This window comes from Somniosus microcephalus, chromosome 8 (genome assembly GCF_052327205.1).
Source record: "Somniosus microcephalus isolate GS21.2 chromosome 8, FLI_Smic_1.0, whole genome shotgun sequence".
NCBI lineage: Eukaryota > Metazoa > Chordata > Chondrichthyes > Squaliformes > Somniosidae > Somniosus > Somniosus microcephalus.
The window spans coordinates 6,782,058-6,809,719 of record NC_140994.1 but is presented as its reverse complement, the minus strand read 5'-3'; the positions used below and the strand labels follow the sequence as shown (position 1 = coordinate 6,809,719).

The window sequence follows — 27,662 nt, the reverse complement described above, 5'->3', positions numbered from 1 at the left end:
AGGGGGGTTGAGGGTGAGGGAGAGAGAGGGGGGTTGAGGGTGAGGGAGAGAGAGGGGGGTTGAGGGTGAGGAGAGAGAGGGGGGTTGAGGGTGAGGGAGAGAGAGGGGGGTGAGGGAGAGAGAGGGGGGGTGAGGGAGAGAGAGGGGGGGTGAGGGAGAGAGAGGGGGGGTGAGGGTGAGGGGGAGAGAGGGGGGTTTGAGGGTGAGGGGGAGAGAGGGGGGTTTGAGGGTGAGGGGGAGAGAGGGGGGGTTGAGGGTGAGGGGGAGAGAGGGGGGTTGAGGGTGAGGGGGAGAGAGGGGGGTTGAGGGTGAGGGGGAGAGAGGGGGGTTGAGGGTGAGGGGGAGAGAGGAGGGGGGGGAGGGAGGGAGAGAGAGAGAGAGAGGTGGGGGGGAGGGAGGGAGAGAGAGAGAGAGAGAGAGGTGGGGGGTGAGAGAGAGAGAGGGGAGAGAGAGGGGAGAGAGGGTGAGGGAGAGAGAGAGAGAGGGGAGAGAGGGTGAGGGAGAGAGGGAGAGAGGTGAGGGAGAGAGAGAGGGGTGAGAGAGAGGTGAGGGAGGGAGGGAGAGAGAGAGGGGAGGTGAGGGAGAGAGAGGTGAGGGAGAGAGAGGTGAGGGAGAGAGAGGTGAGGGAGAGAGGGAGAGAGGGAGTTGAGGGAGAGAGAGAGGAGGGGATGGAGGGAGAGAATGTGAAGGAGAGAGCGATGGGGAAGGAGAGAGAAAAACGAGAGAGAGAGAGAAGAGGAGGAGGAGAGAAATACAAGAGAGGAGAGATGGAGAGATAAGAGACACGGGAGACAGACCGAGAACCGGGGTGGGGGAGAGCCAGATATCGAATCCTTCATCATTTTAAAGCTCTCTAGCAGGTCTCCCGTTAGTCTTCTCGTTTCCAGAGCAAGGAGCCCCAGTCGGCTCAATCTCTCTCAGTTGATGCCAAACATTGAGTTTGAATTGGACGCACTGAAGAGTTCAAGAGCGTGTTGATGGCTCACAGGCTCTGTTTTCTCTTTGTCAGCAGAAGGCAGTGATTCCAGGATGAATCCCATAATTTCAGACGCTGTGTCTCCACGGCAGGACCAAGGGGAGGAAGAGAAATTCTTTGAGAAAGGTAATCACGGCTGGTGGGACCCGGGGTGGGGGGGTAGAAGGGGAGCTTGTGTAGATTTTAAGTGTCGGCCGTGGCTCAGCAGGCAGCTCTCTCGCCTCGGAGTCAGAAGGTTGTGGGTTCAAGTCCCACTCCAGATACTTGAGCACAAAATCCAGGCTGACACTCCCAGTGCAGTACTGAGGGAGCGCCGCACTGTCGGAGGGGCAGTACTGAGGGAACGCCGCACTGTCGGAGGGGCAGTACTGAGGGAGTGCCGCACTGTCGGAGGGGCAGTACTGAGGGAGCGCCGCACTGTCGGAGGGGCATCACTGAGTGAGCGCCGCACTGTCGGAGGGCAGTACTGAGGGAGCACCGCACTGTCGGAGGGGCAGTACTGAGGGAGCACCGCACTGTCGGAGGGGCAGTACTGAGGGAGCGCCACACTGTCGGAGGGGCAGTACTGAGGGAGCGCCGCACTGTCGGAGGGGCAGTATTGAGGGAGCGCCGCACTGTCGGAGGGGCAGTACTGAGGGAGCGCCGCACTGTCGGAGGGGCAGTACTGAGGGAGAGCCGTACTGTCGGAGGGGCAGTACTGAGGGAGCGCCGCACTGTCGGAGGGGCAGTACTGAGGGAGCGCCGCACTGTCGGAGGGGCAGTACTGAGGGAGCGCCGCACTGTCGGAGGGGCAGTACTGAGGGAGCGCCGCACTGTCGGAGGGGCAGTACTGAGGGAGCGCCGCACTGTCGGAGGGGCAGTACTGAGGGAGCGCCGCACTGTCGGAGGGGCAGTACTGAGGGAGCGCCGCACTGTCGGAGGGGCAGTACTGAGGGAGCGCCGCACTGTCGGAGGGGCAGTACTGAGGGAGCGCCGCACTGTCGGAGGGGCAGTACTGAGGGAGCGCCGCACTGTCGGAGGGGCAGTACTGAGGGAGAGCCGCACTGTCGGAGGGGCAGTACTGAGGGAGCGCCGACTGTCGGAGGGGCAGTACTGAGGGAGAGCTGCACTGTCGGAGGTGCCGTCTTTCAGGTGAGACGTTAAACCAAGGCCCCGTCTGCTCTCAGGTGGGTGTGAAAGATCCCATGGCCACTATTTCGAAGAGCAGGGGCGTTCTCCTCGGTGTCCTGGCCAATATTTATCCATCAACCAACATCACTAAAACAGATTGGCCCAGAATTTAAACAAAGGTTATGGCCCTGAAAAACTAATTTTAAATTTTGTCAAGTGTCAAATTTGTCCATTTTAATTTTAAAAAAATATTCCTTATTTGAGGTTTGCCTTTACCCCATGTGAGAGCCACAGTCTTTGTTTTGCTCTGGGACATTTTTTTAAAGTTAGAATCAAATGAGCTTACCCACTTCCTGGTTCCCGGTCTGTGAGAATTCTGCATCGTGATTGGCTGCTTAGCCAGCTGCTTGACGTCACAGCAGCTCGCGTTAGGGGTTCCCCATTAACTTGCGCTGATTTCAACTGAGCGCCGGAAAAGCTGAACTTCTCACCACAGAACTTTGTGGGAGGCTTACTTCAGGGCCAGCGGCGATCGCCTTTGCTTCACCGCGGACCGCAAATTACGGGCCAGTATCTGGGTCTTGATCACATTGCTGTTTGTGCGAGCTTGCTGTGTGCAAATTGGCTGCCGCATTTCCTACTTTACAACAGTGACTACGCTTCAAAAAGTACTTCGTTGGCTGTGAAGAGTTTCTCCAAGTATGTAAAAAGGAAAAGTGTAGCAAAAGTAAACGTTGGTCCCTTAGAGGCTGAGACAGGAGAAATTATTATGGGGAACAAGGAAATGGCAGAAACGTTAAACAAATATTTTGTATCTGTCTTCACAGTAGAAGACACAAAAAGCATACCAAAAATGGTGGGGAACCAAGGGTCTAATGAGGGTGAGGAACTTAATGTAATTAATATAAGTAGAGAAAAGCACTAGAGAAACTAATGGGACTAAAAGCTGACAAATCCCCTGGACCTGATGGCCTACATCCTAGGGTTCTAAAAGCGGTGGCTGAAGAGATATTGGATGCATTGGTTGTGATCTTCTAAAATTCCCTAGATTCTGGAATGGTCCCAGTGGATTGGAAGGTCGCAAATGTAACCTCGCTATTCAAGAAAGGAGGGAGAGAAAAACCGGGAACTACAGGCCAGTTAGCCTGACATCAGTCATCGGGAAAATGCTGGAAACCATTGTTAAGGAAGTGGTATCAGGGCACTTAGAAAATCATAACATGATTAGGCAAAGTCAACATGGTTTTATGAAAGGGAAATCGTGTTTGACAAATTTATTAGAGTTTTTTGAGGATGTAACTCACAGGATAGATAAAGGGGAACCAGTGGATGTAGTATATTTGGATTTCCAAAAGGCGTTCGATAAGGTGCCACATAAAAGGTTATTATACAAAATTAGGGCTCATGGGGTTGGGGGTAATGTAATAACCTGGATAGAGGATTGGTTAACAGACAGAAAACAGAGAGTAGGGATAAATGGGCTTTTTCAGGTTGGCAGGCTGTAACTAGTGGGGTGCCGCAAGGATCAGTGTTGGGGCCTCAGCTATTTACAATCTATATTAATGACCTAGATGAAGGGACCGAGTGTAATGTATCCAAGTTTGCTGATGATACAAAGCTAGGTGGGACAGTAAGCTGTGAGGAGAACACAGAGTCTGCAAAGGGATATAGATAGACTGAGTGAGTGGGCAGTAAGGTGGCAGATGGAGTATAATGTAGGGAAATGTGAGGTTATTCACTTTGGTAGGAAGAATAGAATAACACTTTTTTAAATGGTGAGACACTTTCAAATGTTGGTGTTCAGAGAGATTTGGATGTCCTCGTGCAAGAAACACAGAAAGCTAGCATGCAGGTACAGCAAGCAATAAGGAAGGCAAATGGCATGTTGGTCTTTATTGCAAGGGGGTTGGAGTATAAGAGTGAGGAAGTCTTGCTACAATTGTACAGGGCCTTGGTGAGACCACACCTGGAGTACTGTGCACAGTTCTAGTCTCCTTATCTAAGGAAGGATATACTTGCCTTGGAGGCGGTGCAACGAAGGTTCACTAGATTGATTCCTGGGATGAGAGGGCTATCCTATGAGGAGAGATTGTGTAGAATGGGCCGATACTCTCTGGAGTTTAGAAGAATGAGGGGTGATCTCATTGAAACATACAGGATTCTGAGGGGGATTGACAGGGTAGATGCTGAGAGGTTGTTTCCCCCTGGCTGGAGTGTCCAGAACCAGGGGTCACAGTCTCAGGATAAGGGGTCGGCCATTTAGGACAGAAATGAGGAGGAATTTCTTCACCCAGAGAGTGGTGAACCTGTGGAATTCTCTACCACAGAAGGCAGTTGAGGCCAATTCATTAAATATATTCAAGAAGGAGTTGGATATATTTCTTAAGGCTAAAGGGATCAAGAGGTATGGGGAGAAAGCAGGGACAGGGTACTGAATTTGGATGTTCAACCATGATCGCATTGAATGGTGGAGCAGGCTCAAGGGGCTGAATGGCCTACTCCTGCTCCTATCCTCTATGTTTCTATTGAAACACATAAGATTCTGAGGGGGCTTGACAGGGTAGATGCAGGGAGGATGTTTCCCCTGGCTGGAGAGTCTAGAACCAGGGGTCACAGTCTCAGGATAAGGGGTCGGCCATTTAGGACTGAGATGAGGAGGAATTTCTTCACTCAGAGGGCGGTGAATCTTTGGAATTCTCTGCCCCAGAGGGCTGTGGAGGCTCAGTCGTTGAGTATATTCAAGGCTGAGATCGATAGATTTTTGGACTCTAGGGGAATCAAGGGATATGGGGATCGGGCGGGAAGGTGGAGTTGAGGTCGAAGATCAGCCATGATCTTATTGAATGGTGGAGCAGGCTCGAGGGGCCGAATGGCCGACTCCTGCTCCTAATTCTTATGTTCTAAAGCACTTTGGGTTGTGAAAGGGCATTATTATATAAATAAAAAAATCATTCTTCTTTCTTTTCTTTAGTGAGGTCAGCTGTAACTCGCCAGTTATTTTTGCTTTCAGGCTGCGAGCGACCCTTGCTGAGTTCGGGAGAGACGACTGAGTCCGGGTTCTTTGAGTAAGTGACATTCTGAGTGATTCTCCTAACGTTGCTGTCGGTTAGTTTGTTGACCTTGAATGCTCAAAATAAAGTTCTGCATTTTTAAAGTCATTATTAAATTGACTGTATCTAACCCATGCTGTACCTGCCCTGGGAGTGTTTGATGGGACAGTGTAGAGGGAGCTTTACTCTGTATCTAACCCGTGCTGTACCTGCCCTGGGAGTGTTTGATGGGACAGTGTAGAGGGAGCTTTACTCTGTATCTAACCCGTGCTGTACCAGCCCTGGGAGTGTTTGATGGGACAGTGTAGAGGGAGCTTTACTCTGTATCTAACCCGTGCTGTACCTGCCCTGGGAGTGTTTGATGGGCCAGTGTAGAGGGAGCTTTACTCTGTATCTAACCCGTGCTGTACCTGCCCTGGGAGTGTTTGATGGGCCAGTGTAGAGGGAGCTTTACTCTGTATCTAACCCGTGCTGTACCTGCCCTGGGAGTGTTTGATGGGACAGTGTAGAGGGAGCTTTACTCTGTATCTAACCCGTGCTGTACCTGCCCTGGGAGTGTTTGATGGGACAGTGTAGAGGGAGCTTTACTCTGTATCTAACCCATGCTGTACCTGCCCTGGGAGTGTTTGATGGGACAGTGCAGAGGGAGCTTTAGTCTGTATCTAATCCGTGCTGCACCTGCCCTGGGAGTGCTTGATGGGACAGTGCAGAGGGAGCTTTACTCTGTATCTAACCCGTGCTGTACCTGCCCTGGGAGTATTTGATGGGACAGTGTAGAGGGAGCTTTACTCTGTATCTAACCCGTGCTGTACCTGCCCTGGGAGTGTTTGATGGGACAGTGTAGAGGGAGCTTTACTCTGTATCTAACCCGTGCTGTACCTGCCCTGGGAGTGTTTGATGGGACAGTGTAGAGGGAGCTTTACTCTGTATCTAACCCGTGCTGTACCTGCCCTGGACAGTGTAGAGGGATCTTTACTCTGTATCTAACCCGTGCTGTACCTGCCCTGGGAGTGTTTGATGGGACAGTGTAGAGAGAGCTTTACTCTGTATCTAATCCGTGCTGCACCTGCCCTGGGAGTGTTTGATGGGACAGTGTAGAGGGAGCTTTACTCTGTATCTAACCCGTGCTGTACCTGCCCTGGGAGTGTTTGATGGGACAGTGTAGAGGGAGCTTTACTCTGTATCTAACCCGTGCTGTACCAGCCCTGGGAGTGTTTGATGGGACAGTGTAGAGGGAGCTTTACTCTGTATCTAACCCGTGCTGTACCTGCCCTGGGAGTGTTTGATGGGCCAGTGTAGAGGGAGCTTTACTCTGTATCTAACCCGTGCTGTACCTGCCCTGGGAGTGTTTGATGGGCCAGTGTAGAGGGAGCTTTACTCTGTATCTAACCCGTGCTGTACCTGCCCTGGGAGTGTTTGATGGGCCAGTGTAGAGGGAGCTTTACTCTGTATCTAACCCGTGCTGTACCTGCCCTGGGAGTGTTTGATGGGACAGTGTAGAGGGAGCTTTACTCTGTATCTAACCCGTGCTGTACCTGCCCTGGGAGTGTTTGATGGGACAGTGTAGAGGGAGCTTTACTCTGTATCTAACCCATGCTGTACCTGCCCTGGGAGTGTTTGATGGGACAGTGCAGAGGGAGCTTTAGTCTGTATCTAATCCGTGCTGCACCTGCCCTGGGAGTGCTTGATGGGACAGTGCAGAGGGAGCTTTACTCTGTATCTAACCCGTGCTGTACCTGCCCTGGGAGTATTTGATGGGACAGTGTAGAGGGAGCTTTACTCTGTATCTAACCCGTGCTGTACCTGCCCTGGGAGTGTTTGATGGGACAGTGTAGAGGGAGCTTTACTCTGTATCTAACCCGTGCTGTACCTGCCCTGGGAGTGTTTGATGGGCCAGTGTAGAGGGAGCTTTACTCTGTATCTAACCCGTGCTGTACCTGCCCTGGGAGTGTTTGATGGGACAGTGTAGAGGGAGCTTTACTCTGTATCTAACCCGTGCTGTACCTGCCCTGGACAGTGTAGAGGGATCTTTACTCTGTATCTAACCCGTGCTGTACCTGCCCTGGGAGTGTTTGATGGGACAGTGTAGAGAGAGCTTTACTCTGTATCTAATCCGTGCTGCACCTGCCCTGGGAGTGTTTGATGGGACAGTGTAGAGGGAGCTTTACTCTGTATCTAACCCGTGCTGTACCTGCCCTGGGAGTGTTTGATGGGACAGTGTAGAGGGAGCTTTACTCTGTATCTAACCCGTGCTGTACCTGCCCTGGGAGTGTTTGATGGGACAGTGTAGAGGGAGCTTTACTCTGTATCTAACCCGTGCTGTACCTGCCCTGGGAGTGTTTGATGGGACAGTGTAGAGGGAGCTTTACTCTGTATCTAACCCATGCTGTACCTGCCCTGGGAGTGTTTGATGGGACAGTGTTGAGGGAGCTTTAGTCTGCATCTAACCCGTGCTGTACCTGCCCTGGGAGTGTGTGATGGGACAGTGTAGAGGGAGCTTTACTCTGTATCTAACCCGTGCTGTACCTGCCCTGGGAGTGTTTGATGGGACAGTGTAGAGGGAGCTTTACTCTGTATCTAACCCGTGCTGTACCTGCCCTGGGAGTGTTTGATGGGACAGTGTTGAGGGAGCTTTAGTCTGCATCTAACCCGTGCTGTACCTGCCCTGGGAGTGTGTGATGGGACAGTGTAGAGGGAGATGACACTTTCTAGTTCCAGTCCCGAGTCCTGATATTCCTGAACTTGTTAAACAGAAACATAACCAGCAAAATGTAAATGGATTTCACCAGCTCCAAACCTCGATATAACCCGCTACGGTGAAACTAATGCCAGGCTGTTTCTCCAACAGGGGAGAGCTATCCGACAGCGATGGAGAAGCTGCGTTCCCCACAGGAACCGAACCGCTGATAGCGACCGAGAGCAACATCGACCTCACCGCGCAGCTGGTGCCTTCGGGAGGGTTGCAGAGTCACCTCTGCGTGACCTCCCTCCCGGTCAGCGAGACTGGGCCGCCGGCAAACTCTGCTTTCCAGTACAGCTTCTCGCGTGGGCCCATCGTACTCACCGGAGCCGGCCCGGTACACTCCATCCGGCGCACTGAGTACAGATTCCCTCGCACTGCCGCTGGCCATGACTCCGCGAAGACCCTTTCCGAGGAGATGCCCAATCGAAGCAGCGGCCATGGCAAGAGCTTAGGGTCCAGCACCGTCCCCTTCAGTTTAGGAACGAGTCCCAAACCAGGTCTGGTCAAAGGCGGCCCCAGTGCCGCGAGTGTGCAAGGTCCGATGGGACAGTTAATCGGCGTCGTACCGGAGAAGACCATGGAACCAGGTCAGAGGGCACTTGCTGAAGTGCCCACCTCTGTGATGGAGACCACCCAGAATGAAAACTTTACCCTGGATCCCGAGAGGGCTGGGATCTTCTCCCTAGCTCCCAAGACGGAAGGTTGGACGCTGGGAAAAAATGAAGGAGACTTGTATCGTGAAGCAGGCGGTTGCGATGGAGGTTCGGTCGACCTGTACAGTGATCCGAGTCAGAAGGGGGACGAGCAAGTTGGAGGGACCGAGGAAGGTCGCGAACCTCCGCAATCAGTGTCCGCACTCTCTGGGAATTCCATCTGTCAAGAAACCTGGCCCTGCGGTGACTCGGCACCGCGACACTCGGAGGACGCATCCCACCTGGACCGTCCAGAGACGGAGTCCCATACGGCCGGCTTGCTGGGAGAAGAGTGGACATCACAGAAACAAGAGGCCGCGAGGAAGAAGAGGAAGAGGCAGAGGAACAAGCAGCCACCCTGCCCGTCCGACCTGTTCATCAGGGAGTCTATCGCGCTGGCGCACAGCAGGATTTCGAGGGAACTCACCGCTCGGGTTCTGGATGAGATGCGGAGGATCTACATTGAGGCCTTCTTGGAAAACAGCCAATTCTTTGAGCTGTTGGATTCGGGACTTGCCCTTTCAATCCAAGGGAGGGAACAGTTCATGGACAAAGTGATCATTACCATGGTAAGTGTCTGGATCTTTATTTTGAGTGAGGGCCGCCGTTGCTTCAAGAGTGGGGCCATTGACCCTGGCCCACTGACCCCAGTGTTGTTGCCTCTGGTGGGAGTCGGGGTCGGGGGTAATGGTGGGCACAGCAGGACTGTTGGTGGTGGAGACAGACTGCATCAATGGGCCACCCCAGGGGGATGAAGGGAAATCGTGGATGGTTTGTGCCGCGGTCACTTCCCTGTAGCTCCTGTTGGCAGAAGCGGTGGCTCAGTGGGCAGCACTCTCTCTCGCCTCTGAGTCAGGAGGTCGTGGGTTCAAGTCCCAATCCACAGACCTGAGCACAAAATGCAGGCTGACACTCCAGCGCAGTACTGATGGAGCACTGCACTGTCGGAGGGGCAGTACTGATGGAGCGCCGCACTGTCGGAGGGGCAGTACTGAGGGAGCGCTGCACTGTTGGAGGAGCAGTACTGAGGGAGTGCTGCACTGTCGGAGGAGCAGTACTGAGGGAGCACGGCACTGTCGGAAGGTCAGTACTGAGGGAGCGCTGCACTGTCGGAGGAGCAGTACTGATGGAGCACTGCACTGTCGGAGGGGCAGTACTGATGGAGCACTGCACTGTCGGAGGGGCAGTACTGAGGGAGCGCCGCACTGTCGGAGGGGCAGTACTGAGGGAGCGCTGCACTGTCGGAGGAGCAGTACTGAGGGAGTGCTGCACTGTCGGAGGGGCAGTACTGAGGGAGCGCTGCACTGTCGGAGGTGCTGTCTTTCGGATGAAACGTTAAACTGAGGCCCCGCCTGCTCTCTCAGGTGGACATAACATAAGAAATAGGAGCAGGAATAGGCCCCTCGAGCCTGCTCCACCATTCAAGAAGATCATGGCTGATCTTGGGCTCAAAGCCACTTCCCAGCCTGCTCCCCATAATCCTTCACTCCCTTATCTTGCAAAAATCAGTCTATCTCCACTTTAAATGTATTCAATGACCCAGCCTCCACGGCTCTCTGGGGCAGAGAATTCCACAGATTTACAACCCTCAGAGAAGAAATTCCTCCTCATCTCAGTTCTAAAAGGGCGACCCTTTATTCTGAGACTATGCCCCCGAGTTCTAGATTTCCCCACGAGGGGAAACATCCTCTCTGCATCTACCCTGTCGAGCCCCCTCAGAATCTTATATGTTTCAATAAGATCACCTCTCATTCTTCTAAATTCCAATGAGTATAGGCCCAGCCTGCTCAACCTTTCCTCATAAGACAACCCCCTCATCTCTGGAATTAACCTAGTGAATCGTCTCTGAACTGCCTCCAATGCAAGTATATCCCTCCCTAAATAAGGAGACCAAAACTGTACGCAGTACTCCAGGTGTGGTCTCACCAATACCCTGTACAGTTGTAGCAGGACTTCCCTGCTTTTATACTCCAACCCCTTTGAAATAAAGGCCAACATTCCATTTGCCTTTGATTACTTTTTGTGTTTCATGCACAAGGACCCCCCAGGTCCCTCTGTAGCATTTTGTAATCTCTCTCCATTTAAATAATAGTTTGTTTTTTTATTTTTCCTGCCAAAGTGGATAACCTCGCACTTTCCCACATTATACTCCAACTACCAAATGTTTGCCCACTCACCTAGCCTGTCGGTATCCCTTGGCAGATTCTCAGTCCTCTGCACAACTTGCTTTCCCACCCGTCTTTGTATCATCCGCAAACTTGATGCTTGATCCCTTCATCCAAGTCATTAATGTAGATTGTAAATAGTTGGGGCCCCAGCACCGATCCTTGTGGCACCCCACTAGTTACTGTTTGCCAACCAGAAAATGACCCATTTATCCCGACTCTCTGCTTTCTGTTAGTTAGCCAATTCTCTATCCATGCTAATATATTATTATCCCCAATTCCGTGAGCTCTTACGGAAAAGGTCCCACGGCACTATTTCGAAGAAGAGCAGGGGAGTTCTCCCCGGTGTCCTGGGCCAATATTTATTTCTCAATGAACACCTGAAAACCGATTATCTGGTCATTATCACGTTGCTGTTTGTGGGAGCTTGCTGTGCGCAAATTGTCTGCAGCGTTTCCCACATTACAACAGTGACTACACTTCAAGAAGTACTTCATTGGCTGTAAAGCGCTTTGGGACGTCCGATGGTTGTGAAAGGTGCTATAGAAATGCAAGTTCGTTCGTTCGTTCTATCCTTTTTTCTTTCTTTCTTCAAGCCTCAAAACTGCTACGGTACTGAGGTGCTCTTGTTAGAATTGAGGTCTCCAGAGGTCAGGCTCCAAATCTGAACTTCATTATTTTTTCCTTTCAGCGAGACGGAGCCAGACTGGGACTGAGCTCGGCGGAGCACGGGAGCGTCTGCTACTACCGGCCCTGTCTGGAGTTTCGTTGTGTTCAACAGTTGGGGAATAACTGGTTCCGAGTGAAGGACAAGACGACAGAACAACTCCTGCTGTTGAAAAAGGTCTGTTACTTCTTGACGTAAGAAAACTACGAGGCACTTTAATCAACTGTTTTTCGACATGGAGATCTAGTTGTGTCCTTCACTAGTTCCTGTTAAAGAATGTCCTGAGCAAGCTGGGCCCGTGCCCGAGTATTTATACTCTCCCTGGACAGCGCCACCAGCAGGCCGCCCAGTAGCATTTCATAAGTCATTTCCACATGAATGACAAGATTCATTTCACTTCTCTTAAAAAGAAACACCTTCAGGCTGCCCCCTCCCCGCTGGCTCTGCTGTGGTAATGAGCCAGACCGACCACAAGCTCCCCGTTTCAATCTGAACCTTATGTCGCGGGAAGGTCCCAGGATGTCCCAGGGAGGTCCCAGGAAGTCCCGGGTTTGATTCCTGCTCTGTGTCGAGTTAATAGAACTCATCCAGGACAGCTTTAGAACTGCCAACGAACATGGGAACACCACCACCTCCAAGTTCCCCTCCAAGTCACACACCATCCTGACTTGGAAATATATCGGCCGTTCCTTCATCGTCACTGGGTCAAAATCCTGGAACTCCCTCCCTAACAGCACTGTGGGAGCACCTTCACCACACGGACTGCAGCGGCTCAAGAAGGCGGCTCACCACCACCTTCTCAAGGGCAACTAGGGATGGGCAATAAATGCTGGCCTTGCCAGCGACGCCCACATCCCAAGAATGAATAAAAAAAGGGGAAATGATTGGGGTTCATTGACCCCACTTGTGTGCGAGTGTACATACATCCATCCGGGGAGAATGGGATTGGTGCGGCTGTGAATCCCAGCACTGTCTAATAGTTCCTAACACTCCGTGTCTCGGCTGACGGGGGCGAGGGGGATGATATGGGGGGTGTGTCGGGGGGTGATGCGGAGTGGGGGGGTGTCGGGGGGGGTGGGTGATGCGGAGTGGGGGGGTGTCGGGGGCGGGGGATGAGTGGGGGGGTGGGTGATGCGGAGCGGGGGGGTGTCGGGGGTGGGGGATGTGGAGTGGGGGGGGTGTCGGGGGGGGTGGGGGATGTGGAGTGGGGGGGGTGTCGGGGGGGTGGGGGATGTGGAGTGGGGGGGTGTTGGGGTGGGGGATGTGGAGTGGGGGGGTGTTGGGGTGGGGGATGTGGAGTGGGGGGGTGTCGGGGGGGGGGTGGGGGATGTGGAGTCGGGGGGGGGGTGGGGGATGTGGAGTGGGGGGGTGGGGGATGTGGAGTGGGGGGGTGTCGGGGGTGGGGGATGTGGAGTGGGGGGGTGTCGGGGGGGGTGGGGGATGTGGAGTGGGGGGGTGTCGGGGGGGGTGGGGGATGTGGAGTCGGGGGGGGGGTGGGGGATGTGGAGTCGGGGGGGGGTGGGGGATGTGGAGTGGGGGGGTGGGGGATGTGGAGTGGGGGGGTGTCGGGGGTGGGGGATGTGGAGTGGGGGGGGTGTCGGGGGGGGTGGGGGATGTGGAGTGGGGGGGTGTTGGGGTGGGGGATGTGGAGTGGGGGGGTGTCGGGGGTGGGGGATGTGGAGTGGGGGGGTGTCGGGGGGGGTGGGGGATGTGGAGTGGGGGGGTGTTGGGGTGGGGGATGTGGAGTGGGGGGGGTGTCGGGGGGGTGGGGGATGTGGAGTGGGGGGGTGTCGGGGGTGGGGGATGTGGAGTGGGGGGGGTGTCGGGGGGGGGGTGGGGGATGTGGGGTGTCGGGGGTGGGGGATGTGGAGTGGGGGGGCTGTCGGGGGGGTGGGGGATGTGGAGTGGGGGGGTGTCGGGGGGGTGGGGGATGTGGAGTGGGGGGGTGTCGGGGTGGGGGATGTGGAGTGGGGGGGCTGTCGGGGGGGTGGGGGATGTGGAGTGGGGGGGTGTCGGGGGGGGGTGATGCGGAGTGGGGGGGGTGTCGGGGGGCTGGGGGATGTGGAGTGGGGGGTGTCGGGGTGGGGGGGTGTCGGGGGGGGTGGGGGGGTGTCGGGGGTGGGGGATGTGGAGTGGGGGGGTGTTGGGGTGGGGGATGTGGAGTGGGGGGGTGTCGGGGGGGGTGGGGGATGTGGAGTGGGGGGGTGTCGCGGGGGTGGGGGATGTGGAGTGGGGGGGTGTCGGGGGTGGGGGATGTGGAGTGGGGGGGTGTCGGGGAGTGATGTGGAGTGGGGGGGGTGTCGGGGTGGGGGATGTGGAGTGGGGGGTGTCGGGGGGGGTGGGGATGTGGAGTGGGGGGTGTCGGGGGGGGGGGTGATGCGGAGCGGGGGGGTGTCGGGGGGGGGGTGTTGGGGTGGGGGATGTGGAGTGGGGGGTGTCGGGGGGGTGGGGGATGTGGAGTGGGGGGGTGTCGGGGGGGTGGGGGATGTGGAGTGGGGGGGTGTCGGGGGGGGAGGTGTAGTGGGGGGGTGTCGGGGGGGGGAGGTGTAGTGGGGGGGTTTCGGGGAGTGATGTGGAGTGGGGGGGGTGGGGGATGTGGAGTGGGGGGTGTCGGGGGGGGGGGGGTGATGCGGAGTGGGGTGAGGTCTCGGTGGACGGGACCTGATCCCCAACAGGAGTCAGGTGCTTCCGAAGGAAACAAGAGAAACATTGGCAGAGAATTAAACAAACTCCTTCCTGTTTAAAAACCGTCCATTACTGAGAGAGGTTGCGTCGCTCTCACAACATTGAATCCATTCATCTCGATTCAGCCGCAGCCTCCAGTAATGCCTTAACCAGGATTGATTAGAACCCAGGTTTTCATCGATACAGCACCCGGTAAAGTGGGATCTCCGACACACGCCCGACACTCCTCAGCTTGTCTCGGGGTGTAATTGCAGGCCGGTATTTACTCACCAGTATTAATGGTGATCATTAGTATGTAAACTGGCTGTCACACTCTGCTCACGATATTGAGCTCATCCTTCTTGTGATCACTGGGGAACTGAAGCTGCAGCAATGGAGAGAGAGGAGCGGCAGATATTGATCGCTCGCTCCCACCAGCGCTCGGGCTGTGTGGGAGCTAATTGTGGTTACGAAGCATTTAAAGGATTATGGGAATAATAAACTGTATTGCCAACAGGATTTCAGTGAACTATAGAGATAACTGTGTGAAACTAGCACTGAGAAGCTCCCGGGGGACAGTTATAAGGGCTGATTGTAACCAGGTCTGTCGCTGTATAACACTGGGGTACAGTACTGGTGGGTACAGGTCTGTCTCTGTATAACACTGGGGTACAGTACTGGTGGGTACAGGTCTGTCACTGTAACACTGGGGTACAGTACTGGTGGGTACAGGTCTGTCACTGTATAACACTGGGGTACAGCACTGGTGGGTACAGGTCTGTCTCTGTATAACACTGGGGTACAGTACTGGTGGGTACAGGTCTGTCTCTGTATAACACTGGGGTACAGTACTGGTGGGTACAGGTCTGTCACAGTATAACACTGGGGTACAGTACTGGTGGGTACAGGTCTGTCTCTGTATAACACTGGGGTACAGTACTGGTGGGTACAGGTCTGTCACTGTAACACGGGTACAGTACTGGTGGGTACAGGTCTGTCACTGTATAACACTGGGGTACAGTACTGGTGGGTACAGGTCTGTCACTGTATAACACTGGGGTACAGTACTGGTGGGTACAGGTCTGTCACTATAACACTGGGGTACAGTACTGGTGGGTACAGGTCTGTCACTGTATAACACTGGGGTACAGTACTGGTGGGTACAGGTCTGTCACTGTATAACACTGGGGTACAGTACTGGTGGGTACAGGTCTGTCACTGTATAACACTGGGGTACAGTACTGGTGGGTACAAGTCTGTCGCTGTATAACACTGGATACCGTACTGGTGGGTACAGGTCTGTCACTACAACACGGGTACAGTACTGGTGGGTACAGGTCTGTCACTGTAACACTGGGGTACAGTACTGGTGGGTACAGGTCTGTCACTATAACACTGGGGTGCAGTACTGGTGGGTACAGGTCTGTCACTGTATAACACGGGTACAGTACTGTTGGCTCCAGGTCTGTCGCTGTATAACACGGGTACAGTACTGGTGGGTACAGGTCTGTTACTGTATAACACTGGGGTACAGTACTGGCGGGTACAGGTCTGTCACTATAACACTGGGGTACAGTACTGGTGGGTACAGGTCTGTCACTGTATAACACTGGGGTACAGTACTGGTGGGTACAGGTCTGTCACTGTATAACATGGGTACAGTACTGGTGGGTACAGGTCTGTCACTATAACACGGGTACAGTACTGGTGGGTACAGGTCTGTCACTGTATAACATGGGTACAGTACTGGTGGGTACAGGTCTGTCACTAACACTGGGGTACAGCACTGGTGGGTACAGGTCTGTCACTGTATAACACTGGGGTACAGTACTGGTGGGTACAGGTCTGTCGCTGTATAACACGGGTACAGTACTGGTGGGTACAGGTCTGTCACAGTATAACACTGGGGTACAGTACTGGTGGGTACAGGTCTGTCGCTGTATAACACTGGGGTACAGTACTGGTGGGTACAGGTCTGTCACTAACACTGGGGTACAGTACTGGTGGGTACAGGTCTGTCACTATAACACTGGGGTACAGTACTGGTGGGTACAGGTCTGTCACTGTATAACACTGGGGTACAGTACTGGTGGGTACAGGTCTGTCACTGTATAACACTGGGGTACAGTACTGGTGGGTACAGGTCTGTCACAGTATAACACTGGGGTACAGTACTGGTGGGTACAGGTCTGTCACTGTATAACACTGGGGTACAGTACTGGTGGGTACAGGTCTGTCTCTGTATAACACTGGGGTACAGTACTGGTGGGTACAGGTCTGTCTCTGTATAACACTGGGGTACAGTACTGGTGGGTACAGGTCTGTCGCTGTATAACACTGGGGTACAGTACTGGTGGGTACAGGTCTGTCACTGTATAACACTGGGGTACAGTACTGGTGGGTACAGGTCTGTCACTATAACACTGGGGTACAGTACTGGTGGGTACAGGTCTGTCACAGTATAACACTGGGGTACAGTACTGGTGGGTACAGGTCTGTCACTGTATAACACTGGGGTACAGTACTGGTGGGTACAGGTCTGTCACTGTATAACACTGGGGTACAGTACTGGTGGGTACAGGTCTGTCACTGTATAACACTGGGGTACAGTACTGGTGGGTACAGGTCTGTCACTGTATAACACTGGGGTACAGTACTGGTGGGTAAAGGTCTGTCACTGTATAACACTGGGGTACAGCACTGGTGGGTACAGGTCTGTCACTGTATAACACTGGGGTACAGTACTGGTGGGTAAAGGTCTGTCACTGTATAACACTGGGGTACAGTACTGTGAGTAGAGATGATGTCAATTGTCTTTTTCTGAACTTGGTCCCGGTCTGTGTGCGTGGTTCAATATTCGTGGATGTTTCCCCCTGTTCACCGTGTAGTGTTTGGTTGAAATGGCATTAAGATGCATGTTTGTTCAGGGTCTGCGTGTGATCAGTGTCGGTACAACCCTTTCCTAATCCCCTTCCCTCTGTTCCCAGGAGACGGTTCTCTCCGACTGGCGGAAACGACTGCGGAACTTCTTGAGGCTGCAGCCGGAGACGGTCGTGCTTGTGCCCTACGCTGTTATATGTGACCGCAGGGGCTCGATACTCTATTTAACACAGGACACAGAGGTGACCGGTAGGTTGTTGTATTTATTTTTAAGTTTAAAAAAAACGATTTTTTCCAATGTATTTTTTGTAGATTATTTCAAGTCCTCTTGATTTACCTCCTCTGTCCAACCTCGGGGCTTCCTCGAACTTTCTCCCGTACTTGGGACGAAAAATTGGAAAGGGAGGAAACAGGAAAGGGCCAAATAAACTTTACAGGAATAATTTGGGGACAATTTGACAAAGCTGAAAATGTACACTCTCCCCCATCACAGACTTTATCCACCCATTTAATCTCCCCCCACAGCCCATGTACACTCTCCCCTATCACAGACTCTATCCACCCATTTAATCTCCTCCCACAGCCCATGTACACTCTCCCCCATCACAGACTCTGCCCACCCATTTAATCTCCTCCCACAGCCCGTGTACACTCTCCCCCATCACAGACTCTATCCACCCATTTAATCTCCTCCCACAGCCCGTGTACACTCTCCCCCATCACAGACTCTATCCACCCATTTAATCTCCTCCCACAGCCCGTGTACACTCTCCCCCATCACAGACTCTATCCACCCATTTAATCTCCTCCCACAGCCCGTGTACACTCTCCCCCATCACAGACTCTATCCACCCATTTAATCTCCTCCCACAGCCCATGTACACTCTCCCCTATCACAGACTCTACCCACCCTTTTAATCTCCTCCCACAGCCCGTGTACACTCTCCCCTATCACAGACTCTACCCACCCATTTAATCTCCTCCCACAGCCCGTGTACACTCTCCCCTATCACAGACTCTACCCACCCATTTAATCTCCTCCCACAGCCCATGTACACTCTCCCCTATCATGGACTCTACCCACCCATTTAATCTCCTCCCACAGCCCGTGTACACTCTCCCCTATCATGGACTCTACCCACCCATTTAATCTCCTCTACCCACCCATTTAATCTCCTCCCACAGCCCGTGTACACGCTCCCCTATCACTGACTCTACCCACCCATTTAATCTCCTCCCACAGCCCATGTACACTCTCCCCTATCACGGACTCTACCCACCCATTTAATCTCCTCCCACAGCCCGTGTACACTCTCCCCTATCATGGACTCTACCCACCCATTTAATCTCCTCCCACAGCCCATGTACACTCTCCCCTATCACAGACTCTACCCACCCATTTAATCTCCTCACACAGCCCGTGTACACTCTCCCCTATCACAGACTCTACCCACCCATTTAATCTCCTCCCACAGCCCATGTACACTCACCCCTATCATGGCCCCTACCCACCCATTTAATCTCCTCCCACAGCCCGTGTACACTCTCCCCGATCACAGACTCTACCCACCCATTTAATCTCCTCCCACAGCCCATGTACACTCACCCCTATCATGGCCTATACCCACCCATTTAATCTCCTCCCACAGCCCGTGTACACTCTCCCCCATCACAGACTCTACCCACCCATTTAATCTCCTCCCACAGCCCATGTACACTCTCCCCTATCACAGACTCTACCCACCCATTTAATCTCCTCCCACAGCCCATGTACACTCACCCCTATCATGGCCTCTACCCACCCATTTAATCTCCTCCCACAGCCCATGTACACTCTCCCCTATCACAGACTCTACCCACCCATTTAATCTCCTCCCACAGCCCATGTACACTCTCCCCGATCACAGACTCTACCCACCCATTTAATCTCCTCCCACAGCCCATGTACACTCTCCCCGATCACAGACTCTACCCACCCATTTAATCTCCTCCCACAGCCCATGTACACTCTCCCCTATCACAGACTCTACCCACCCATTTAATCTCCTCCCACAGCCCGTGTACACTCTCCCCTATCACGGACTGTACCCACCCATTTAATCTCCTCCCACAGCCCGTGTACACTCTCCCCTATCACAGACTCTACCCACCCATTTAATCTCCTCCCACAGCCCGTGTACACTCTCCCCTATCACAGACTCTACCCACCCATTTAATCTCCTCCCACAGCCCGTGTACACTCTCCCCATCACAGACTCTACCCACCCATTTAATCTCCTCCCACAGCCCGTGTACACTCTCCTCTATCACAGACTCTACCCACCCATTTAATCTCCTCCCACAGCCCGTGTACACTCTCCTCTATCACAGACTCTACCCACCCATTTAATCTCCTCCCACAGCCCGTGTACACTCTCCCCTATCACAGACTCTACCCACCCATTTAATCTCCTCCCACAGCCCGTGTACACTCTCCCCTATCACAGACTGTACCCACCCATTTAATCTCCTCCCACAGCCCGTGTACACTCTCCCCTATCACGGACTGTACCCACCCATTTAATCTCCTCCCACAGCCCGTGTACACTCTCCCCTATCACGGACTGTACCCACCCATTTAATCTCCTCCCACAGCCCGTGTACACTCTCCCCTATCACAGACTCTACCCACCCATTCAATCTCCTCCCACAGCCCATGTACACTCTCCCCTATCACAGACTCTACCCATTCATTTAATCTCCCCCCACAGCCCGTGTACACTCTCCCCTATCACAGACTCTACCCATTCATTTAATCTCCCCCCACAGCCCGTGTACACTCTCCCCTATCACGGACTCTACCCACCCATTTAATCTCCTCCCACAGCCCGTGTACACTCTCCCCTATCACAGACTCTACCCACCCATTTAATCTCCACCCACAGCCCGTGTACACTCTCCCCTATCACAGACTCTACCCACCCATTTAATCTCCTCCCACAGCCCATGTACACTCTCCCCTATCACAGACTCTACCCATTCATTTAATCTCCCCCCACAGCCCGTGTACACTCTCCCCTATCACGGACTCTACCCACCCATTTAATCTCCTCCCACAGCCCGTGTACACTCTCCCCTATCACAGACTCTACCCACCCATTTAATCTCCTCCCACAGCCCATGTACACTCTCCCCTATCACAGACTCTACCCACCCATTTAATCTCCTCCCACAGCCCGTGTACACTCTCCCCTATCACAGACTCTACCCACCCATTTAATCTCCTCCCACAGCCCGTGTACACTCTCCCCTATCACAGACTCTACCCACCCATTTAATCTCCTCCCACAGCCCGTGTGCACTCTCCTCTATCACAGACTCGACCCACCCATTTAATCTCCTCCCACAGCCCGTGTACACTCTCCTCTATCACAGACTCTACCCACCCATTTAATCTCCTCCCACAGCCCGTGTACACTCTCCCCTATCACGGACTGTACCCACCCATTTAATCTCCTCCCACAGCCCGTGTACACTCTCCCCTATCACGGACTGTACCCACCCATTTAATCTCCTCCCACAGCCCATGTACACTCTCCCCTATCACAGACTCTACCCACCCATTTAATCTTCTCCCACAGCCCGTGTACACTCTCCCCTATCACAGACTGTACCCACCCATTTAATCCCCTCCCACAGCCCGTGTACACTCTCCCCTATCACGGACTGTACCCACCCATTCAATCTCCTCCCACAGCCCATGTACACTCACCCCTATCACAGACTCTACCCAATCATTTAATCTCCCCCCACAGCCCGTGTACACTCTCCCCTATCACAGACTCTACCCATTCATTTAATGTCCCCCCACAGCCCGTGTACACTCTCCCCTATCACGGACTCTACCCACCCATTTAATCTCCTCCCACAGCCCGTGTACACTCTCCCCTATCACAGACTCTACCCATTCATTTAATCTCCCCCCACAGCCCGTGTCCACTCTCCCCTATCACAGACTCTACCCACCCATTTAATCTCCTCCCACAGCCCGTGTACACTCTCCCCTATCACGGACTGTACCCACCCATTCAATCTCCACCCATTCAATCTCCTCCCACAGCCCATGTACACTCTCCCCTATCACAGACTCTACCCACCCATTTAATCTCCTCCCACAGCCCGTGTACACTCTCCCCTATCACAGACTCTACCCACCCATTTAATCTCCTCCCACAGCCCGTGTACACTCTCCCCTATCACAGACTCTACCCACCCATTTAATCTCCTCCCACAGCCCATGTACACTCTCCCCTATCATGGACTCTACCCACCCATTTAATCTCCTCCCACAGCCCGTGTACACTCTCCCCTATCATGGACTCTACCCACCCATTTAATCTCCTCTACCCACCCATTTAATCTCCTCCCACAGCCCGTGTACACGCTCCCCTATCACTGACTCTACCCACCCATTTAATCTCCTCCCACAGCCCATGTACACTCTCCCCTATCACGGACTCTACCCACCCATTTAATCTCCTCCACAGCCCGTGTACACTCTCCCCTATCATGGACTCTACCCACCCATTTAATCTCCTCCCACAGCCCATGTACACTCTCCCCTATCACAGACTCTACCCACCCATTTAATCTCCTCACACAGCCCGTGTACACTCTCCCCTATCACAGACTCTACCCACCCATTTAATCTCCTCCCACAGCCCATGTACACTCACCCCTATCATGGCCCCTACCCACCCATTTAATCTCCTCCCACAGCCCGTGTACACTCTCCCCGATCACAGACTCTACCCACCCATTTAATCTCCTCCCACAGCCCATGTACACTCACCCCTATCATGGCCTATACCCACCCATTTAATCTCCTCCCACAGCCCGTGTACACTCTCCCCCATCACAGACTCTACCCACCCATTTAATCTCCTCCCACAGCCCATGTACACTCTCCCCTATCACAGACTCTACCCACCCATTTAATCTCCTCCCACAGCCCATGTACACTCACCCCTATCATGGCCTCTACCCACCCATTTAATCTCCTCCCACAGCCCATGTACACTCTCCCCTATCACAGACTCTACCCACCCATTTAATCTCCTCCCACAGCCCATGTACACTCTCCCCGATCACAGACTCTACCCACCCATTTAATCTCCTCCCACAGCCCATGTACACTCTCCCCGATCACAGACTCTACCCACCCATTTAATCTCCTCCCACAGCCCATGTACACTCTCCCCTATCACAGACTCTACCCACCCATTTAATCTCCTCCCACAGCCCGTGTACACTCTCCCCTATCACGGACTGTACCCACCCATTTAATCTCCTCCCACAGCCCGTGTACACTCTCCCCTATCACAGACTCTACCCACCCATTTAATCTCCTCCCACAGCCCGTGTACACTCTCCCCTATCACAGACTCTACCCACCCATTTAATCTCCTCCCACAGCCCGTGTACACTCTCCCCTATCACAGACTCTACCCACCCATTTAATCTCCTCCCACAGCCCGTGTACACTCTCCTCTATCACAGACTCTACCCACCCATTTAATCTCCTCCCACAGCCCGTGTACACTCTCCCCTATCACAGACTGTACCCACCCATTTAATCTCCTCCCACAGCCCGTGTACACTCTCCCCTATCACGGACTGTACCCACCCATTTAATCTCCTCCCACAGCCCGTGTACACTCTCCCCTATCACGGACTGTACCCACCCATTTAATCTCCTCCCACAGCCCGTGTACACTCTCCCCTATCACAGACTCTACCCACCCATTCAATCTCCTCCCACAGCCCATGTACACTCTCCCCTATCACAGACTCTACCCATTCATTTAATCTCCCCCCACAGCCCGTGTACACTCTCCCCTATCACAGACTCTACCCATTCATTTAATCTCCCCCCACAGCCCGTGTACACTCTCCCCTATCACGGACTCTACCCACCCATTTAATCTCCTCCCACAGCCCGTGTACACTCTCCCCTATCACAGACTCTACCCACCCATTTAATCTCCACCCACAGCCCGTGTACACTCTCCCCTATCACAGACTCTACCCACCCATTTAATCTCCTCCCACAGCCCATGTACACTCTCCCCTATCACAGACTCTACCCATTCATTTAATCTCCCCCCACAGCCCGTGTACACTCTCCCCTATCACGGACTCTACCCACCCATTTAATCTCCTCCCACAGCCCGTGTACACTCTCCCCTATCACAGACTCTACCCACCCATTTAATCTCCTCCCACAGCCCATGTACACTCTCCCCTATCACAGACTCTACCCACCCATTTAATCTCCTCCCACAGCCCGTGTACACTCTCCCCTATCACAGACTCTACCCACCCATTTAATCTCCTCCCACAGCCCGTGTACACTCTCCCCTATCACAGACTCTACCCACCCATTTAATCTCCTCCCACAGCCCGTGTGCACTCTCCTCTATCACAGACTCGACCCACCCATTTAATCTCCTCCCACAGCCCGTGTACACTCTCCTCTATCACAGACTCTACCCACCCATTTAATCTCCTCCCACAGCCCGTGTACACTCTCCCCTATCACGGACTGTACCCACCCATTTAATCTCCTCCCACAGCCCGTGTACACTCTCCCCTATCACGGACTGTACCCACCCATTTAATCTCCTCCCACAGCCCATGTACACTCTCCCCTATCACAGACTCTACCCACCCATTTAATCTTCTCCCACAGCCCGTGTACACTCTCCCCTATCACAGACTGTACCCACCCATTTAATCCCCTCCCACAGCCCGTGTACACTCTCCCCTATCACGGACTGTACCCACCCATTCAATCTCCTCCCACAGCCCATGTACACTCACCCCTATCACAGACTCTACCCAATCATTTAATCTCCCCCCACAGCCCGTGTACACTCTCCCCTATCACAGACTCTACCCATTCATTTAATGTCCCCCCACAGCCCGTGTACACTCTCCCCTAACACGGACTCTACCCACCCATTTAATCTCCTCCCACAGCCCGTGTACACTCTCCCCTATCACAGACTCTACCCATTCATTTAATCTCCCCCCACAGCCCGTGTCCACTCTCCCCTATCACAGACTCTACCCACCCATTTAATCTCCTCCCACAGCCCGTGTACACTCTCCCCTATCACGGACTGTACCCACCCATTCAATCTCCACCCATTCAATCTCCTCCCACAGCCCATGTACACTCTCCCCTATCACAGACTCTACCCACCCATTTAATCTCCTCCCACAGCCCGTGTACACTCTCCCCTATCACAGACTCTACCCACCCATTTAATCTCCTCCCACAGCCCGTGTACACTCTCCCCATCACAGACTCTACCCATTCATTTAATCTCCTCCCACAGCCCGTGTACACTCTCCCCTATCACGGACTGTACCCACCCATTCAATCTCCTCCCACAGCCCATGTACACTCTCCCCTATCACAGACTCTACCCACCCATTTAATCTCCTCCCACAGCCCGTGTACACTCTCCCCATCACAGACTCTACCCATTCATTTAATCTCCTCCCACAGCCCGTGTACACTCTCCCCTATCACGGACTGTACCCACCCATTCAATCTCCTCCCACAGCCCATGTACACTCTCCCCTATCACAGACTCTACCCACCCATTTAATCTCCTCCCACAGCCCGTGTACACTCTCCCCATCACTGACTCTACGCACCCATTTAATCTCCTCCCACAGCCCGTGTACACTCTACCCTATCATGGACTCTACCCACCCAGGGCCCTGTAATAAATTATCCGCGGTTTACGTTGCAGGATTTGGAAGACCGAGAGGAATGGCCTTGGACCACAGGAAGATCCTCAAGCGTTGCGTAAGGTTCCTGAACTTCTGCTGCCATCATGGATTTCACCCTGGGGATTTTAATTCCAACGTTGTCTGCAGCGGAGAGGTAGGACAGAGAGTCGGACGGATGTTGGGAATGAGCTGACAGCTTTGAATTGCACTTGGTAACTCTGTGTTTGTGTGTGTTTCCCTTACAGAATCTTTACTTTGACCCTACGAGCCTAACTGGGCTGGAGGACCTGTACACGTTCAGCAAGAGCCTGAAAGCTGCCCACAGCCTGCTGATTGAGACCGGGTGTCAGGTACTTACACTACCTTCTGGGTTCTCTCTGAGTGAGGCTCACTAGTGGGGTGAATGGGACAAACATCCCGGGGCAATCCCGTTGGCCGGAGTTGAAAGAGTCTCAAAGGTTTAGCCCATAGGAAAGCTTAGGAAAGAAAGAAAGACTTGCATTTCTATAGCGCCTTTCACAACCTCAGGACGTCCCAAAGCGCTTTATAGCCAATGAAGTAGTTTTGAAGTGTAGTCACTGTTGTAGGAAATGTGGCAGCCAATTTGTGCACAGCAAGCTCCCACAAACAGCAATTTGACTGACCAGATCATCTGTTCTTACGGTGTTGATTGAGAGATAAATATTGGCCCAGGACACCGGGGAGAACCCCCCTGCTCTTCTTTGAAATAATGCCATGGGATCTTTTACGTCCATTTGAGAGAGCAGACGGGGCCTCGGTTTAACGCCACATCCAAAAGATGGCCCCTCCGACAGTGCAGCACTCCCTCAGTACTGCCCCTCCGACAGTGCAGCACTCCCTCAGTACTGCCCCTCCGACAGTGCAGCGCTCCCTCAGTACTGCCCCTCCGACAGCGCAGCGCTCCCTCAGTACTGCCCCTCCGACAGTGCAGCACTCCCTCAGTACTGCCCCTCCGACAGTGCAGCGCTCCCTCAGTACTGCCCCTCCGACAGTGCAGCACTCCCTCAGTACTGACCCTCCGACAGTGCAGTGCTCCCTCAGTACTGCCCCTCCGACAGTGCAGCGCTCCCTCAGTACTGCCCCTCCGACAGTGCAGCGCTCCCTCAGTACTGCCCCCTCCGACAGTGCAGCGCTCCCTCAGTACTGCACTGGAGTGTTGGCCTGGATTTTTGTGCTCAAGTCTGTGGAGTGGGACTTGAACCCACGACCTTCTGACTCAGAGGCGAGAGTGCTGCCCACTGAGCCCCGGCTGACACATTTCCCAGTGATCAGTTCCCAAGGCCACATGATGAGCTGTATCCGGGGAAGGCCTCAGTCCCTGGCTCCTTGCCTCCCTCCTCCTCTGAGGAAGGTGTACCTCATCGGGAGGCCCAACAAGCGCCAGCCCCAGACCTGTCCCTGGCCGGGGTTCGAGGTGTGTGTGTGGAGATGGGGGGTGGAGGGAAGCATTGTGCACCTGAAACAAAAGTTTTAAAATATCAGTTTCTCAAAAATTCAATCAGGGCAATATTTTGTTCTCTCTCTCTCTTTCCACCTGCAAGGATCTGTCATTTGATTCATTCCTGGACATGATGTGGCACAGCAGAGAGGGAGGACCTGCAGTCTCTGACAGTCGAAGGTCGCTTCCCGTCAGCCCAGGGGTGTCCCAGGACCCCAGCCATTCCCGAGGCTTCGGAGACTGAGCAAGGAGGCTCGGCAACATCCTGAACAGAGGTCACGTTTCCACGGAAACCCGCTGTTCTGCTGGGAGCGAGCAAATCCCCCCCCCCCATTTTGTGCATTGGTGTTTCGGGTCAAGTCACTCCATCTGTCTGAATGTTCTTCGATTGTAGCCAGAGAATCTCCCACGATGGCTTCTGTTCCCGCCCACCCCCCGCACCTTTATCTCTGGGATCCCCCAAGGATCTATCCTTGGCCCCCCCCTTCCTCATCTACTCGCTGCTCCTCGGCGACAGAATCTGAAGACATGGGGTTCAGTTCCCACATACACACTGACAACACCCGGCTCTCTCTCTCTCTCTCTCTCTCTCTCTCTCTCTCTCTCTCTCTCTCTCCACCACCTCTCTCGTCCCCTCCACTGCCTCTGTGCTGTCAGACCACTTAGCATCACATAATGGTCGTCCATGTAGGTACCAACGACATAGGTAGAACTAGGAACGAGGTTCTGCTGAGAGAGTATGAGCAGCTAGGGGCTAAATTAAAAAGCAGAACCTCAAGGGTAATAATGTCTGCATTATTACCTGAGCCACGAGCAAATTAGCATAGGGTAAATAAAATTTAGAGAGACGAATACGTGGCTCAAAGACTGGTCTGGGAGAAATGGGTTTCGATTCCTGGGGCACTGGCACCAGTACTGGGGAAAGTGGGATCTGTATCGTTGGGACGGTCTTCACCTGAACTGTGCTGGGACCATTGTTCTGGTGAGTCATATAATTAGGGCGGTAGAGAGGGTTTTAAACTAAATAGTGGGGGCAAGGGATCAAATTTGGGAAGATGTGGTAATTCAAAGATTAGAGACAAGGCAATGGAGAAAGGTATTAATATGGGAAATGATAAACAGACCGTGACAGGAAGGGGTAGAGAGGACAAATCTAAGAGTAAATCAACAGATAAGGCTAGAGGTTACAAAAATAATAAAAGGACAAAACTAAAGGCTCGGCATCTGAATGCACGAAGCATTCGAAACAAAACAGATGAACTGATAGCGCAAATAGAAATAAATAAATATGATCTTTTAACCATTACAGAAACATGGCTGCAGGATGACATAGATTGGGACCTGAATATTGAAGGGTACATGACATTTAGGAAGGACAGGAAGGTGGGAAAAGGTGGAGGGGTGGCTCTGTTAATTAATGATGGTATTAGCACAATAGAGAGGGATGACCTAAGTTCAGGAAACCAGGATG

At 53.4% G+C, this 27,662-nt stretch overlaps 2 protein-coding genes across 2 annotated transcripts in view; both read left to right on the top strand.

The window, feature by feature from the left end:
- The window catches only part of LOC147113270 (DNA polymerase lambda-like), a 22,653-nt gene extending 21,715 nt beyond the window's left edge, over nucleotides 1–938 (top strand). Inside the window, exon 7 of the mRNA XM_085996114.1 lies at nucleotides 888–938. Within this exon, the coding sequence (XP_085852240.1) occupies nucleotides 888–938 (51 nt within the window). The remainder of the gene's footprint in view (nucleotides 1–887) is intronic.
- On the top strand, nucleotides 680–27,662 carry LOC147113269 (uncharacterized). The gene is made up of 8 exons (XM_085994157.1): nucleotides 680–1,102; nucleotides 5,097–5,151; nucleotides 7,985–9,140; nucleotides 11,428–11,580; nucleotides 17,055–17,196; nucleotides 24,753–24,886; nucleotides 24,978–25,082; nucleotides 26,295–27,662. Exons 1-8 carry the CDS (start codon nucleotides 1,030–1,032, stop codon nucleotides 26,433–26,435), a joined length of 1,959 nt encoding a protein of 652 aa, XP_085850283.1. The 5' UTR covers nucleotides 680–1,029; the 3' UTR covers nucleotides 26,436–27,662.